Source organism: Puma concolor, chromosome C1 (genome assembly GCF_028749965.1).
Source record: "Puma concolor isolate L17-30 chromosome C1, mPumCon1.1.hap2, whole genome shotgun sequence".
Classification (NCBI taxonomy): Eukaryota; Metazoa; Chordata; class Mammalia; order Carnivora; family Felidae; genus Puma; species Puma concolor.
This window is the reverse complement of record NC_141674.1, coordinates 162,799,130-162,814,500: the sequence shown is the minus strand read 5'-3', so window position 1 is coordinate 162,814,500 and position 15,371 is coordinate 162,799,130. Positions and strand designations below refer to the sequence as shown.

Sequence of the window (15,371 nt, the reverse complement as noted above, 5' to 3'; positions counted from 1 at the left end):
TGGGAAGAGGGGAGTTTTTGCATTGGAAACTGATGAAAAGACAGCTCCATTGGGTGCCCAGGATATGTACTATTTATCTGGGCAGCTGCTGAAATACCTGGATAATTTTAGAATCAAGTGTGTGGTTAATGGAGGAGGAGAAAGCATTCCATCTGAACTGCTTCTGTATTGCCAATTATGTTAAAAAATTTTCTGAATTAAGATTACTGGCCAAGTAAAACAGAAACTCTTAACACTGTGAAGATAAAACCCCAAACAACACTCAGTTAATGCTAGATTAAGTATCTCTTTGTGAGAAATCACTATTACATTCTTTGCAAGCTGTTTAAAATTCTTTGGAGTTCCAAGCTAGAACAAGTGATTCCAAACATAGACATCCCTTCTCCCTCCCACAAAAAAAAAAAAAAAAAAAAAGATGGGAGGGAGGGAGTACAAAGAAATGATCCATATAGAGGTAAATTTTACGAGTAGAAAAAGGGATTGAAGATAGCACAGAAATTAACTTTAAATATTGTTTCAAGTTCTGGGCAGTTCAGAGACAACGATATTTCCCTCTCTCCCTCTCTCCCTCCCTCCCTCCCTCCCCCCCCTCCACTCAAATATTATCGCAAATGTGAACAGTGTAGGTAAGTCAGAGAGACTCTAGGAACAAGATTATTCAGGACATTTCGGAAGGAAACAGACCCCACATTAGGCTTTCAGCCTTCTACAGATCACTTCTACCTGAAGGTTACAGATAAAAACATTTTTGGTAGATTTTTTTTTAATTGAAGTATATACGTTGCAAACAGTAAAATGAACCGATTTTTAAGTGCACAGTTCAGTGAATTTTGACCTGTGTACATACCAGTGTAACCACCCCCACAAGCCAGATATTCCCACAACCCTAGAAAGTCTCCTGTCCCTGCCTGGCAGGGACACAAGAGGAGATGCGCACTCTTCTCATTTCTCTCACCATAGATTAATTTTGCCTGCTCTAGAACCTGGCAAAATTGGAACTTTACAGTATGTACTTGTCTATGTTTGGCTTCTTTCACTTGGCATAATGTTGTTGAGATTTGTCCGTGTTATTTAACCCTTCCAGCCTTACCCTGTTGTCGACAGCCATGTCTCCACTTTACAGATGGGTAGACTGAGACTCAGAAAATGTAGCGATTTGTGGCAAGTGCGCTTAGCTGCGCCAGGGCCACAATTTAGTTCCTGGGCATGCCCCGTCTAATGGTAAAGACACTGAGTTTTAAAATCCCGTCTCCGTCTTACCCCCTTCCCCCAGGGAAGAGAAAAAGTGAAACCACCAGCGATTGCTCAGGATTCTAGCAAAGAGGCCTCTCCACCTTAAAAAGGCCTGTACTGAGGAAACGTTTTAAAATATAAAATAGAGGTTGAAATAAACTTTTTAAGATTCAAGAAGGGAGGGGCGGGGGGGGGAAGGGAAACAGTCTCTTAGCAGGTGACTGTTGGAAAATGTAAGAAGTAACGCAAGATGAAATAAAAATGCGGTAGAGATGTTGGTCATGCTGGTATTAAAAGTAGTAAGATGTTGATGATTTAGGCCTCCGAAGGCTTCTTTACATGCGTTGCTATTATCTAGCTCAGCTGCTGAAACCTGCTGTTTTAAAGGCAGGAGAGTGGAACATCCCATGATAGCACCTGGGTTATTTATCATTATGTATAACCCCGCTACTCTCTATTTTATTATGCTGCCTTTAAAAAGAAGATAATGCAAGTATGGTTAATTTGCTTCTCTTCTTTATCTATACGGTGTCATGACCCATCACGGCTTTGTCCCGCGAGATTTGTTTTTCAACCAAAAAGAAATCCACAAGAAACTCTCCCTAAAAATTCCATTAATAACCTCTTTCAGCGCGTATAGGTTGCAGGGTCTGGAACTAAGAATGTTTTAATCTCTTCAGCAAAACAATGTCTCATAATGATGTACAGGACTATTGCTGTACTGATGAAGAATCATACATAATTCAGCACCTTTCACTTGGCACCACTGTGATGTCCTCATTAGCCGTGGCTCACAGTGTCTGTCAGATGGTGTCCATGCGAACGCAGGCATTATATTGTCTTTGAGATGTGCAGCTGCTTCCATGACACTGCCAGTATATAAAAACATGACGCCAGTTTGTTTTATTTAGTGCTAAACCTTCCAGTTTGTAAAAACAAGGCTGACACAGAGCCTGACATGAGGCAGTGAAAATAATTAGCTCTCATTTTCTCAGCCTCCTATTTCCTTCTCCCTGCTGTGTTCTCTTTCCACTAAACCACCACATGTCAGTCGAAATGGGAGGCAATTAGTGGGCTCATTTCAGTCCCCACAACTGTGCTGAAAAGAAAGTATTTATGATGGCACAATGAACAGCTGAAAGATTAAATAACATTTGCCTTTTGAAAAGAAAATGACTTCTAGCTAAATGGGCAATTTTTGATTATTCTCAAACAAGCTTAGAGTAGTTGGTTTTTAAAATACAAGAAAGGAAAATGAGTCATTTTTAGGTGAAAGAATCAAATAAAACTTGACACAGTAATGCAAATAACTGATGTTTTATTGCAAAATATGTAAATGCGTTATACCCTTAACAATGGCTTGTGTCTAAGGTCAGGGCAGATTGGTGCCAGCTAGACACCAGCGGAGATAAGGTTGTTATATTGCCTTTTGGGGGGCTGTTATTCGAGTTATGTATGAAAAAAGGACTTTAGGGATGAAGTTAAAATAAAGTGAAAGAAATCAAGTGAGACGTACTCTCATATGATGCATTACACACTACCTGAAATGGTTCAGATGTTAGTTGACATGTTTGGAAAGGACTTTTTCATTTTTTTAAAACTCTTTTTAAAATTGGAAGGTACTGGGTATTCATCTTGGAAAAAAAAGAGTAAGTCTTGCTATTGATTTTGAATAACTCAGAATCTATTCTCAAGACTGAGTTTCTTGAACAACATAGAAGGTGTTCTAGCTTACCTAATTACTGCTTATAAGCTTTTTTAAACGCTAACAAATGGGCTGCAAATTGACTTTTACCCAGGACACTCAAAATATAAAAACAGCTCTTCTGACTACTAAATTCCCCTCCCTTGCCATGACTTCAGAGATGGTGCCAAAAATTAATGACCTTTGAAGAAAAACCACTGACCTGGTTGGTAGGCATTGTTTACCATTTGAGCTGTTCTCAGCCCAGATCCTGACGTACGGGATTGAGATGGTTGTCGTACATCTTTGCTTTTCCAATGCAGTGCTTTTAATTTCATTTCAAATAATCAGTCCCTATTATAATTGATTATTCTCAAGACCTAGTTTTTGGTTCAGAAAACACAAGTCATTTTGAGTTATCACAGTCTTCCTTCTTTCAGTGGCTTTGGAAAACCTTCGAAAGCAAAGATGTCCTGTCATCAATGGAGTCAACAACTGTGGCTATTCAAATATTTTTAAAAGACCATCACAAATTTAAATTTTGTTTCTGTTTCCATAAGTAGTATATTCCTACTCTCTACAAACTCAAATCCTAATTTTTGAAATCCTATAATAGAGTCAGTGTATCTGTATGAGCCAATGGCAACCCAAGGAGATCTGAGCCATCTATGGATTCGGTGGGAAACTAGAGCTCTCTGTGAGCTAACTACACATATTATTATAGCTGGAAACCAGCTATATGCATTTGTCGTGCAGTCATACCTATGTTTTATCACGTGTACTTCCTTGCCATTCACTATCTTAAAAGGAATTCAGGGTCTTGATGAAGAAGGCCACAAGGGATCCAGTGGTGTGCTGGAGACGCCCTCACAAGCTGGTTGCTCACACCTCCTCCCAACTTCAAGTTCAGGGACATCAGATCGGTAATTGGCCCTGGTGAAAATATTTATACCATGGAGATCCACAAACACTACAAGTCAGGGCCATTTTCTCCCATTGTTAGACATTTTCTGGTGTGCCGTTTCTACATGTGATTATCCATCTATCAGCAAGTATGTGCTTAGCAGCTCTGCTCTGGGCCTGTAAGCAGCTGCTTGACCTGTGTGATGAAGTGTAGCCCCACTGTGATTAGAAATATGCAGCAAGTTCATGCAGTCATATTCTAAGCTGCATTTGCTCCCTGGCTGTCAATTAAAAGTTGTATTTCTTACAGAACCCTGCCACTACAAGCCCATATACTTAGGCACACGGACATGTGTGCGTGTGCATATGTTTATCCCCTAAGAAAGAGTTGATCATAGGAAATAAGCTTCTTTACACTGCATTTTTAATAAATGCAAGATGTATCAAAGTAAAGCATTGCTTTTAGCTGTTCTGAAATTTACAAAAAGTGTTGGGGTTTTTTTTTCTTCCTTACAAAATCCTTTTCTTTGTGCTCTGTTACTTTATTTATCCATTTATAAAAATTACACAATAGGAAAAAAAAGCCCCATTTGACAGTTTTTGATATTTACGATGCTCTGAGAAAGGGCCTGGAGATTCAATTGTTTATTAAATGCAACATTTTATAAGTGATCCAATAATAAAGACCTAACAGCACAATAGTAGGTGGGAAGTATTTGTAACAAGCAGTGTTTCTAACCTAGAGAGGATGAACAGAGAAGCAGAACTGTTGACTGAATTGCTTCTGGTAAGGTGTGGAAGAAGGGGTCCCCGTGTTACCCGTGACGCACGCAAGAAGGGGGGGGGGCAGGGTGAACGGAAGAAGCCTTGGACTCTGATGGGGGCTGTTACTCTGCTTCTATACCTTCAAAATTGTGTTCCTCTTTATTTTGTCTTCCTTATTCACTTGCTCCATCAGAATACTGCTCAAAAGGAAATCAGATGTAGGAGGTACAGGAGTCCGGAAGCCTGTGTCTATTTTGGGGTCCGCGTAGCCAGGGTGCTGGCAGAGACAGGGTGGTGTTTCCCGGGCTTCTCCCCTGAGTGCTGTGGGTCATCAAGTTAGACCCACAGGTTTCCATGTGGAGGGTAGGGGGTGGGGGTAGGGACTCCAGGGACCACATCTGTGACTGTCCAGTACACGCAAGGAAAGCATGGGCTCCCCAGATACTTCCTTCATAACCCTGATTTAAAATTTTTATGACACAGTCTCAGAAAGTTTCTTGGTGAGAAAACTGCTGGGTGATTTGATAGTTTATTCCTTGGCAATTTGAGAATCAATATTCCTGACTGGCAAGTTTATATGAGATATAATAATAAACTCTATGGAGCTGAATATTTTAGTGAAAGAAAGGGTGGTTGCCACCCTGGGGGGGGGGGGCAGTGCATGAAGCTATCTGAGATTCCAGAAACCTTTTTCCTTTTGTGCCAAGTGGAAGGCCTTAAGATTACAAAACAAGGCATTTCCCACACAAAACAAAAGATGGTAATTTACTATTAGGTGACCCCCCCAAATTATCTTTTTATTACCAATATATCTATTTTAGGGATGATACTACTTTCTAGAAAGGGGCAGTATGACGCAGTGGTTGAGTCCTTGGACTAGATCTGCCCCTAAATAGGTGGGGATTCTGGGTCAGGAACTTTACCTCTTCCTTCCTCAGTTTCTCTTGGAGATGATACAGGGATAGTGCTCACTGTGATGGTGGCTTATAACAATTATGTGAGAAGAATGTTTGCAGAGCACTTACCACAGTGTCTGGCAAAGGTATGAAATAATTATTACAAGCATTTCAAATCTGAGCACAGGAAAATTTTGAGCTGAGAAAGACCTAATTTCTGCCAATTCCACTGTCATAATTTCAAGTTCAAGTTTGCCTCAATATATAGCATTATTTAATAATTTACTTGTTAGAAGTAGGTAAAATACATGGGTAAACCCCATTCTCAGATTTTGTTAATTTAAATGGCCAGCGAAGCCTTTGGTCCAATCCTATCTTCCCTGCCAGTTTGCCTCGAAAAGGAAAGAAGAATAGCATACTTCATTTGTGCGAGAATCCTGTAAATGTGCATGGGGCTTTGGTCTGCTGAGGTCCCGCTTATCCAGAGGGCGAGGCAGTAAAGACACATCACAGCAAGGCGTCATGCAGTGGCCCCTGGCCACGATAGCAGGCATGTAGGCGCTCAGACGTGAATGGCTTTCCTCAGTTGAGCAAGTCAACCTCACTTTTGTGCCAGAATCCATCTGGTTGTAAAATGAGGCTAAAAACCAGCATTGCATCTGAATTCTTAAAACAAAAGGTTGACAGGTCTTATGATGAAAGGCTTTTCCTCTACATGTATTTGTTATTTGTGGATAAGGTCATATTTTCACCGTTTTCTCCTGGCAGGGCAGGTACTGAAGCAACGTACTAATTTTAAGTGGTTGTGGAACTGGTGGTCCCTTTCAGATGTGATGGGAAAATGGAGCTGCTATTTCTTCATAAGGTCACTGTCCTGTATTATTCCCGGAGGTTGTAATTGTAATTAGAACGCATCTTTCATTTTGTTTGTAAAAGGAAAGGTGAAATGGTCAAGCAGATCTCCCTGATATGCAAAGCCCGGTTTGGAGACAACTTGGCAGAGCATCAGTGTCCTCTAGTAACTTATTCTAGTCACGGAAAGGCTTCACCGTTTCTGTGACGATGGGTTTATGAGAACTCAGTTGGGATTTTGAGGATGTCCTTTTTTCTTGGGTTCCACCTTTAAAGGTTAAGGCAATAAGGTCAAGGTCAGTTTTCATGTGGGGAATTGGAATTTCAAATATGTGGGGGAAATATTTCATAATGCTAGGGTATAGGCTGGCATAACTGGGTAGTTTAGAACTGGACAGTGATTTATTCTAGGATTATTTTATGAAAATGTACAGATGGCTTAAATCTCCTGGGACAGGTATATGAGCTAGCACATGTTTAATAAGAAGGTAATGATAAAGATGTAATTTCCAGTCTCAGCTCTGTCCTCACCCCATCTAAGGCTGGTCACACACTTCCTCTTGCTCTCTGTTTCCTGATCAGTGATGACAATATTATACCTTAAGCATCTCACAGAAATGCCAAGGGGATAAATAAGATGACATTTATGAAATAACTTAGCTCTTTAGAACAAAGTACTAAGTAGAAGCTTTAAACATTATATTCAGGAAGTTGTTTGCAAATGACCATGGACCTCTTCAAACCTTGCTTTAAAACTCACCCCTTCCAAAAAAGCTTTTCCTGGTTAACCTCATCCATTCCAGTCCTTTTTTTAATTAAAAAAAAAATTTTTTTTTTAAATTTTAGAGGGAGAGAGAGAGCGCCTGAGCTGGAGAGAGGGGTAGAGGGACAGAGAGAGAATCTTAAGCAGGCTCCACACTCAGCACGGAGCCTGCCAGTCACTTCTTTATACTTTTAGCACCATGGCATGACATCCACATTGTACATTTCACTTTTTGATCTGTTATGTTATAACATCATCTGCCCAGCTGCCCACACTAGAAACCTGGCAATATCCTGGCTCCTCTCCCATCCCTACACCATTTCTAGCTGGTGACCCAGTCTGAGCAGTTGCGTCTCGAGGTCCTTGGACTCTTGGCACTTCCATGGCACTGCCATAGCCTCCTCTCCTTGTTCCCTTTAACCTGGTTGTCTGCATTGCCCGCTAATGGGTCTTTCTCACTTTAGCCTGGTCTCTTTCCGGTTGACCCTCCCCTGTGCTTTTTAGAGATAGTTTATTTATTTACTTAAAAAATTTTTTTTATATTTTATTTTTAGGTAATCTCTACACACAACATGAGGCTTGGACTCACAACTCCAAGATCAAGAGTCTCATGCTCTAACTGAGCCAGCCAGGTGCCCCTGAGAGATCTTTTAAAAATATAAATCTGATCCTATCTACTCCCAGCTTAAAACTTTTAAAACTCCTTAGTTTAGCACCTAACATCGTTCTTTTTCTGGTCACCAGCCACTATTACAGCCTAACTCTCACCACACTCGTCCCCCTGCTTCGTGCTAAGTCCCAGAGGCAGTGATGCTTAAAGTGAGTTGTGCAGTCCCATAGAAATTAGCCTAAAGAAGAGCTCCCTGTGTCTTCCTGGCTTCATACTTCATACATCTTTTACAGATGCCAGCTATGCCTTTTGCCTTTCATGTCTTCTCCCTGCCTAATAATTCCTAATGGTTTTAAATTTTTAGTTGAAGCATCACTTCTACCACTTCTATCACTTAAGATCCTCTCTGACCCCTCTATGCATCTGCTTTCAATGTGCAGCCAGTGTGCTTCCATTGAATGATGTGCTTGATGTTGTTAAAAAAAAAAAAAAAAAAAAGGCGTCATTCTGTACTAAAACCATTCACTGATCTTGTCTATTTCTTCCAATCAGCGATGGGTTCCTTGCAAGCCAGGGACTGTACTTTTTGATTTTGTATTCTGACCTAGCAGAGAGCCAGGTCCTCAGTAAACGTCTGCTGAATGCATGGTGTAAATGTATTGAAATTATGACTGTAGGCATGATCAAGGATCAATAGGCTGTCAAAAGCTGCAGTGACTTTAGGCCTCGTGAAAACCTACGGCTTGAGAAGGCTATACAACTGTGGACAAAACGAAACCACTGTATTTGGTCTCCAGTATCATTTATACCTTGCAAATGTTTACAGAAGATATTTTTTAGTTTTCCATATTAACAAGTCATTTCTTTGTTAGTTGCAAGTTATTTTCTTGGTTGAGACTAAATTTGACAAGTCTCTCTCAAAAAACATTCTTCCCTCTTCTTTCACCACCTACAAGCCATACGATGGTTTAAACAAAGAGTACTAAGTGCCATGGAGTCGAGGACATCAAAGAGAGCAAATTAAAATATGTGATTTGTTTACCATCACATGGATTTGGGAGTGCCCACGGCCACAGAATCCCAGGGCTAGAAGGGTGCCTGGTTGTTGTTGTAGAGAGGATCTTACTGCCCCACTTTCTGTAGCTGCTTCTAACAACAGGAATGACTAGACCATGACCCATCACAGGAAGAAAGGAAAGTGCTCGTATATGAGAAACCTTTCACTCAACCAGCTGCTGCTGCTGCTGCTGCTTTTTTTTTTTTTTTTTTTTTAACTCAACCAGCTTCTATGGCAAAACCAGGGAGATAAAGATTTCCATTCAGCAAAAGCACCGATATAGCTGTAGTGGTGCAGGCAGGACACTGTCAGGAGTCCAGAAAGTGTATCTTTTGAAGTGTTTACCCCCTCAAAACCATTTCCAGTCACTCCCAAACACTGGTTTCAGGAATGGCCTGGGGTATGCACAGCATAATTAGGGACAGGCCAGTGGGCTAGCTGAGCCTAGGCTAGCACTCCCAGAGCAACTGGCTATGGGTTGTAAGGAGCTATATTCACAAGGTCTCTTAGCTGCTGCCTCCAAAGAAAGGTACAAACGGTGCCGTAAGTAAGAGCTTCGTTCTGGGATCAGAGAGGCCTGCATTCAAAGCCTCATCTCTCTGCTTGCTAGCCAGGTAACCCTTGGGTAAGTTAGTTAACCTTTTCAGAGCCCCAGTTTCCTCATTTGTAAAATAGGGGGAAGAAGCATTTATGTCTCAGTACTGTGTGCCTGGAACACAATATGTGGTCCATTAATATAAGTTATCATTACTGCTTATCTATGGTAATCCAAAGTAACACAAACTTGTTGTGATTCCAGTTCATATGCCCCCTGGGTCAAGTAATTATGCCACACTCTAAAATTAACATATAGCGAAAGCCTGATTGAATAAGTGTTGGTCAAATGCCCTTCTGCCCTATTTAGAGCTGATACTTTGGGTTTCCATATTGCCTACAGTTCTACTCTCAGTGTTGTTTTACTCTCAGTGTTATAAAACAGAAACAAGAAGATGAGATGCTCGAGGCCCAACAGCATCAACTATCACTTTGGCATCCTCCCCGCCGCCCCCCAATGCTTTGCTGTGAGTTTCCCTGAGGGTTTGGGTAGTCTCACACAGGACTCTTCAGCTGAACAAGAGAGTAAGATTGCAAGACTGGATTACATAGGTGGCTGGCAGCCTTTCTTTTTGTTTCTTTCTTTTTTTCTTTTTATTTTTTTTAATGTTTAGTTTTGAGAGAGAGGGAAAGGGAGAGAAAGAGTGGGGGAGGGGCAGAGAGAGAGGGGGACAGAAGACTGGAAGTGGGCTCTGTGCTGACAGCAAGTGAGTTGATGTGGGGCTCAAACTCACGAACTGTGAGATCATGCCCTGACCTGAAGTTGGAATGTTTAACCGACTGAGCCACCCAGGCACCCCTGGCAGCCTTTCAAGTAAATTCTATTTTTTAAAGCCCGTATACTTTACTCATAATTGAGTTATCTGCTGGTTGGGGATGGGGGGGGAGGGGGAGGTGTATGAAATCACAGAGTTCCAAGAGAGAAAAATAGTAAATTAGATTGAAATTTATCCAAAAGACTTAATATGTGATTTACCTGTGGGCCAGTTCCTGGTTTCAAGTGAAAACCAAAAACAAGTTCAAGGTTCACGATTTTTTCCTCATTTTCTTTAGGTTCATCTACTGAGTCCTAAAACAGAAAACCAAGCACTATTTACTCTCAATAGTATGTAGTGTCTTTTTTTTTTTTTTATTTCATATAGAAGAGATGATTTCTCAGTACTAGTGTTTCCATGCTAACCTATTGTTTAATGTTTGATAATTTGGATCAAGCTACAAATGATAATTCTTTAAAGCAAGAGAAATGACATCTTAAGCCTTTGAGAACATTTCCACATGACTTACCTCATGCACTACAAATTGAATGTCACTGTCTTACATGTTTCACAATGCATCTTGCATTGTACAGTTTTACTCTAGCAATGCACTTAGCACCTGGAGATGCACTATGAGACTTCACTCTGAGAGTTCTTAACACTCAAGATATTTGCAAGCAATTCCCAAAGAGGAACTGTGTACTTGCTAGAACAGATGAAGGTGAAGGGCCAAGAAAAGAAACAAAAGGAACCTTCTGGAGTTTAGAGGTGGAAAGCCATAGTTAGTGAATGAGAAGAGCTCTGTGTATTAATTGCAAACACGTACTGTATAAAAACATGTGCCATATACTTGTAGACTGGATTCAAAATAATAAGTCAAATGTAATATGTTATTCAAACAAGACATCTCCTACCCCCTGCACCCAATGCAAGTGATAGATAATCCAGAGCCCTACTATGTGAATTCCTTTAGTGACTTATGTGCTGGACAAAGGTTTCTGGAGACAGGTGGGAGGCCATTGTACTAATCTACAATGTTAGTATTTAACATCCGTGAGTCACTAAGGTGACATGTGTTGTTCTTATCATGAATACACTGTTAATATTTCAACTTGTAGGAATCAAGCATGTTGAATTTATGCACATCCTAAGCTTTACTCAAAGGGCCTTTTGTTAGACAATAATTAAAGTTTGCTTCAAACAACAATTCCCGACATTGGCAAATTTAGGTGTGGATGTAGCAGGTGCATACATCAATAAAGTAGCCCATTCTCGATGAGAAAAACACCGTACTTACCTTAATCAGTGGTGGGAAGTGAAATAAGTTTAGGTAATCGTGGGTTAATTTCTCAATGGCTGACTGTAAAAGCAAAAACAAAAACAAAAAAACATGACTTTATTAATGATCCGACAGTGCCAAGAGAGGATTTAAATTATTGTGCACATATAAAGGCATTCTTTATGTAGCCCATAAAATATCTTGGGGATGTTAATATCCAACATCTATTGAGAATAAAGCTGTTCAGAGTATTCTAGGTAGTTCCTAATTATTTAATGGAACAGGCAGATATTTTAAAGATGTTAAGTCTGAGAGTACACAGTAAATAAAACCATTCTTCAAACACTGGTAGAGTATACTGGCGACAAGTTAATGTTGTAGTGTGCAGAATGCAGTTGTCACCCTGAGTAACTGTGGGAAAAACAACAAAGAACATGAATATATCACCAGAGACTTTCATTAAGGCTGAAATCTCACTAAAGGGTTTATTGCATGGTAAGGGCTTTACTATGGGTATGTGTCCAATGCTCCCCCTGCCCCCACTGAAGCACAAAGAACTCTTGAAGGAAAGGGCAACCATTTAAATTATTTTTTTATACTCCTCAGGTATAATCCAGCTTTTCTGTGAACAGAACGTATCACGTAGAGAGTAAGAAAGTGCCAATGTGAGAAAAATTAGATGCATTTTTCAAAGTGAAATGAAAGCTGTTGACACTTGACAATGTAATGAACACTTACGGATGTTCAGCCCCATTCCCTCCGCACGGCCCCTCCACGTGAAGGCTTCCAGGCACAGGGAAGAAGGATGCTGAGACAGGTTTAAAGGGACAACGAAGTGGCAGAGGGGTAGGTAGAAAGACTGTTTAGTTTCATGACCTACCATTTAAGGGTTGAGAGTCTCTTTGAGAAAGTACACAGCGATGATTGTGCTTTCCTTGGTGACAGCAGAGAATGGAGGGCACATTCTCATTGTCTGTGTGAGTGTGAGTGTGTGTGTGTGTGTGTGTGACAAGCCTGACAAGTACCAGGAAGGCTCCTTTAGTCTGGAGGTCTTCACCTGGTGTCCTATCCCCAGAGGCCCAGCTCAAAGCATTATTTGTCCTCATATCCCCACAAATGTTTGCAGGACCTCCCAGAACAAGCCTCCATCATCCTTTTCTCTTAATCCTTCTCTGTCATACAAGCTTTTTCGTCAGAAATACCCACAACCCGGCTGAGTTAAGAGTGTCACGTGTTGGCTGAGTCTCCCGTGAGTGGCCAGTAACCTAGCTGTGGCTTTGGCAGTTAGGTGGACCGCCTGACTTTTGAGACTCACCTCTCTGGGAACTGTCTTTATGCACATATGCATTCTCATCCATGAGTTTCAGGGGAGTCTTGGGTCCCCCCCGATACTGGTCTGCTCTCTGTTTTGGAGCTCAGGGCAGATACTCTGCTTCATGAGCAGAGGACATTGCACTGACCCTACCCCAACCAGCTGCCTCCAGTGAGGGCTTTCCCTTCATGCAGGTGTTTCATGGCTTCTGTGCAGCATTAGACTCTGTTTTTATAAAGCTTTTTAACCTTTGGCTTCTGTAACACCATTCTCTCCTCCTTTTCCTACTTCCTGGGTGGGCATTCCTCTTTTCCTCCTGCCTAGGCTCCTAGGATGTCTCCTTGCCACATGCATCCTTCTTGAAGGCCCATCGTCTGTCAAATAGAGAAAGCTTCCCCACTGGAAGACTGTTTGTGGTCAGGCGTGTACATGCCACTGTGCTTTCCTTCTTTTTATTTATTTATTGAGGTGAAATTCACTGTCATGAAATTAACCATTTTAAAGTGCTGAATCAGCAGCATTTAGTACCTTCGGAGCATTGTGCAGCTAGTACCTCTGTCTGGTTCCAAAACATTTGGGGACCCTGTGCCTAGTAGCAGTCACTCCTGACATTCCCAGCCCCTGACAACCACGAATCCATTTTCTGTAAGGTGGATTTACCTATCTTCTGGATATTTCATGTAAATGGAATCATACACTAGGTGACCCTTTGGGTCTGGCTTCTTCTGCAGGATGGTTTTGTGGTTATGCTACGTCACAGCGTGTGTTCACTAGTTTTCCTTCTTGAACCAGCAAATAGATCTGTTACCTGTGGAATCCTTCCCGTCTCTATTCACGTTTTCGTGACACTTAGCTAGGCCTTCTTACTTTGTATCATAACCTCTGAACTGGTCTTTCCCAACCTAGCCTCTCCTTTCTAATCTACTTCACAACTTCCAGAAGCAAAGTTTTCAACATGTCAGTTCTCAAAACTTCCAATACTCCCTGCAGCTGGTCGGACTCCAGACCCCTGGCCTGAAGCCATGAACTGGCCTGAAGCCACTGCACAGAAGCCATGAAACACCTGCATGAAGGAAAACACCTGCATGAACTGTCCAGGGTCTGGCCTCACCTCCCTTCCACCCTCTGCGGCACGAGGCTTCCACCAGACACAGCCACCTATTGTTCCTTGTAGTGAACCAGTTTTTTCTGTTCTCTCCTGTTTCCTTCTCTCTGAACTCCTTATTCTGTCTAAATTCATGTTCTTGCCTTTCCTGCGCCTGTGTGCATTCCAAATTCTGTCCTTCTTCAAGATCCAGCTTGGGGACCCTCCCCACTCCATGAAGGTTTCCCTCTGGCTGACCCCGCCCCCCCCCCCCCCCCCACCGCCCACAGCCCCTCCCAAGCAGAGGCAGTGAATGGTTCCTTTCCTCCCAACTGCCAAGACTCTTTATCATGAGAAGTTGCATGTACATGTTTTCTCTTCTCTGGGGCGTACACTCCTCAAGGGCAGGATTCTTCTCCGTATCTGCACAGGCCCAATCTTGCAGGTAGTAGGCATTCACTGAATTTGTTGAACAATAATAAGTTTGGACGTTGCTTGCCCTAATGATACCAACCAGCATGGAGGGGGCACTGTCTCTTAGGCCCACTCGGGGGTATTTAAATCACTATTGCTCTGTGATTTAAAGCTTGCCACCCTCTTTCCTCCTGACAGCTCCTTAAGGAATGTTGGTCCTTTTTCAAAGACAGCAGAGGGAAAGGGAGGTCGGAGCATCTTACTTGTCATCTGCCAAATAGGACAGGATTTACCACATTGCTCTGTTGGAAACTTGAAACTTCTCTGCACTAGAGAAAATAATTTTTCCCATCACAGCCCATCTGAGCCAGCTTAGCTTTTCAGGATGGATGTGCCCACACCCAGAGGTCGAGATTAAATTACTTGCCAGCCTCTGAGATGTATGTTTATGAATGAGGTTTCCTGCCCTATTCTAAGAGGGAGAAGATGGTGAGGTTAAGGTTAAGCATCATCCAACAGGTGCTTGGGCTGTAAGGACAGTCCTTGCATGGGCCCAGGGCTCGCAGAACGGAAGTAGATGGGTTCTCTTTGGACCTCAGAGGGAATTTCCTTAGAAAGGAAAAAGCCACACTGGTGGCTTTAACTGAAGTAAAGGGAAAAGCAGTTGATGTGTTAGTAGAGACTTTGTGAGATAGGGTTTGGCTAGGAAGCTGCTTTTTCTACCTTTCCTTCTTTGACTTCTCTTCTTTCTAACCTATGCCCACCCCTCCATCCACCCACAATGGGGTTGAGAAGGTCCAGGGAACAAACTGATTTTATCCTAAAATCTCTCTTGAAACACACCTCTAGTAACAGCGTCCACACAGATGCCAGCAATTATTTGGTTTGGGTAACTAAAAAACAAGACAAAGAAACAGATCTGGTTGCTACCTACCAAAAAAAGAAAAGAAAAGCAACAGCACCAAAAACAGGTTTAGCTTTTAAAGTGTTCAAGACTTCAGTCTGGGGGGACATGTTAGGATTTCCTGAGAAAATGAAGGATTAGAATACACACGTGGTGTGTCCGTTCCGGGTCAAAATTACAAACACTGCAAACTGAACACACATTCCCGTGAGGTTAGGTGCTACAGTGGCTTAGCTTTCACTCCGCACAGGCCCAGCATCCTTAGG

General features: G+C 41.9%; 1 protein-coding gene and 1 long non-coding RNA gene across 13 annotated transcripts in view; one reads left to right on the top strand and one right to left on the bottom strand.

The window, feature by feature from the left end:
- MAP3K20 (mitogen-activated protein kinase kinase kinase 20) overlaps positions 1-15,371 on the bottom strand; it is a 188,067-nt gene that overhangs the window by 16,928 nt on the left and 155,768 nt on the right. For all 4 annotated transcript variants that reach the window (XM_086718921.1, XM_086718922.1, XM_086718919.1 and 1 more), the window contains exons 15-16: positions 11,410-11,472; positions 10,334-10,426 (exon numbers count right to left, since the gene is read on the bottom strand). In XM_086718921.1, coding sequence (XP_086575047.1) covers positions 10,334-10,426; positions 11,410-11,472 — 156 coding nt within the window. The remainder of the gene's footprint in view (positions 1-10,333; positions 10,427-11,409; positions 11,473-15,371) is intronic.
- LOC147578532 (uncharacterized) overlaps positions 1-15,371 on the top strand; it is a 139,813-nt gene that overhangs the window by 74,108 nt on the left and 50,334 nt on the right. For all 9 annotated transcript variants that reach the window (XR_015255317.1, XR_015255319.1, XR_015255315.1 and 6 more), the window contains exon 6: positions 7,651-8,495. This is a non-coding gene — a long non-coding RNA (uncharacterized LOC147578532). The remainder of the gene's footprint in view (positions 1-7,650; positions 8,496-15,371) is intronic.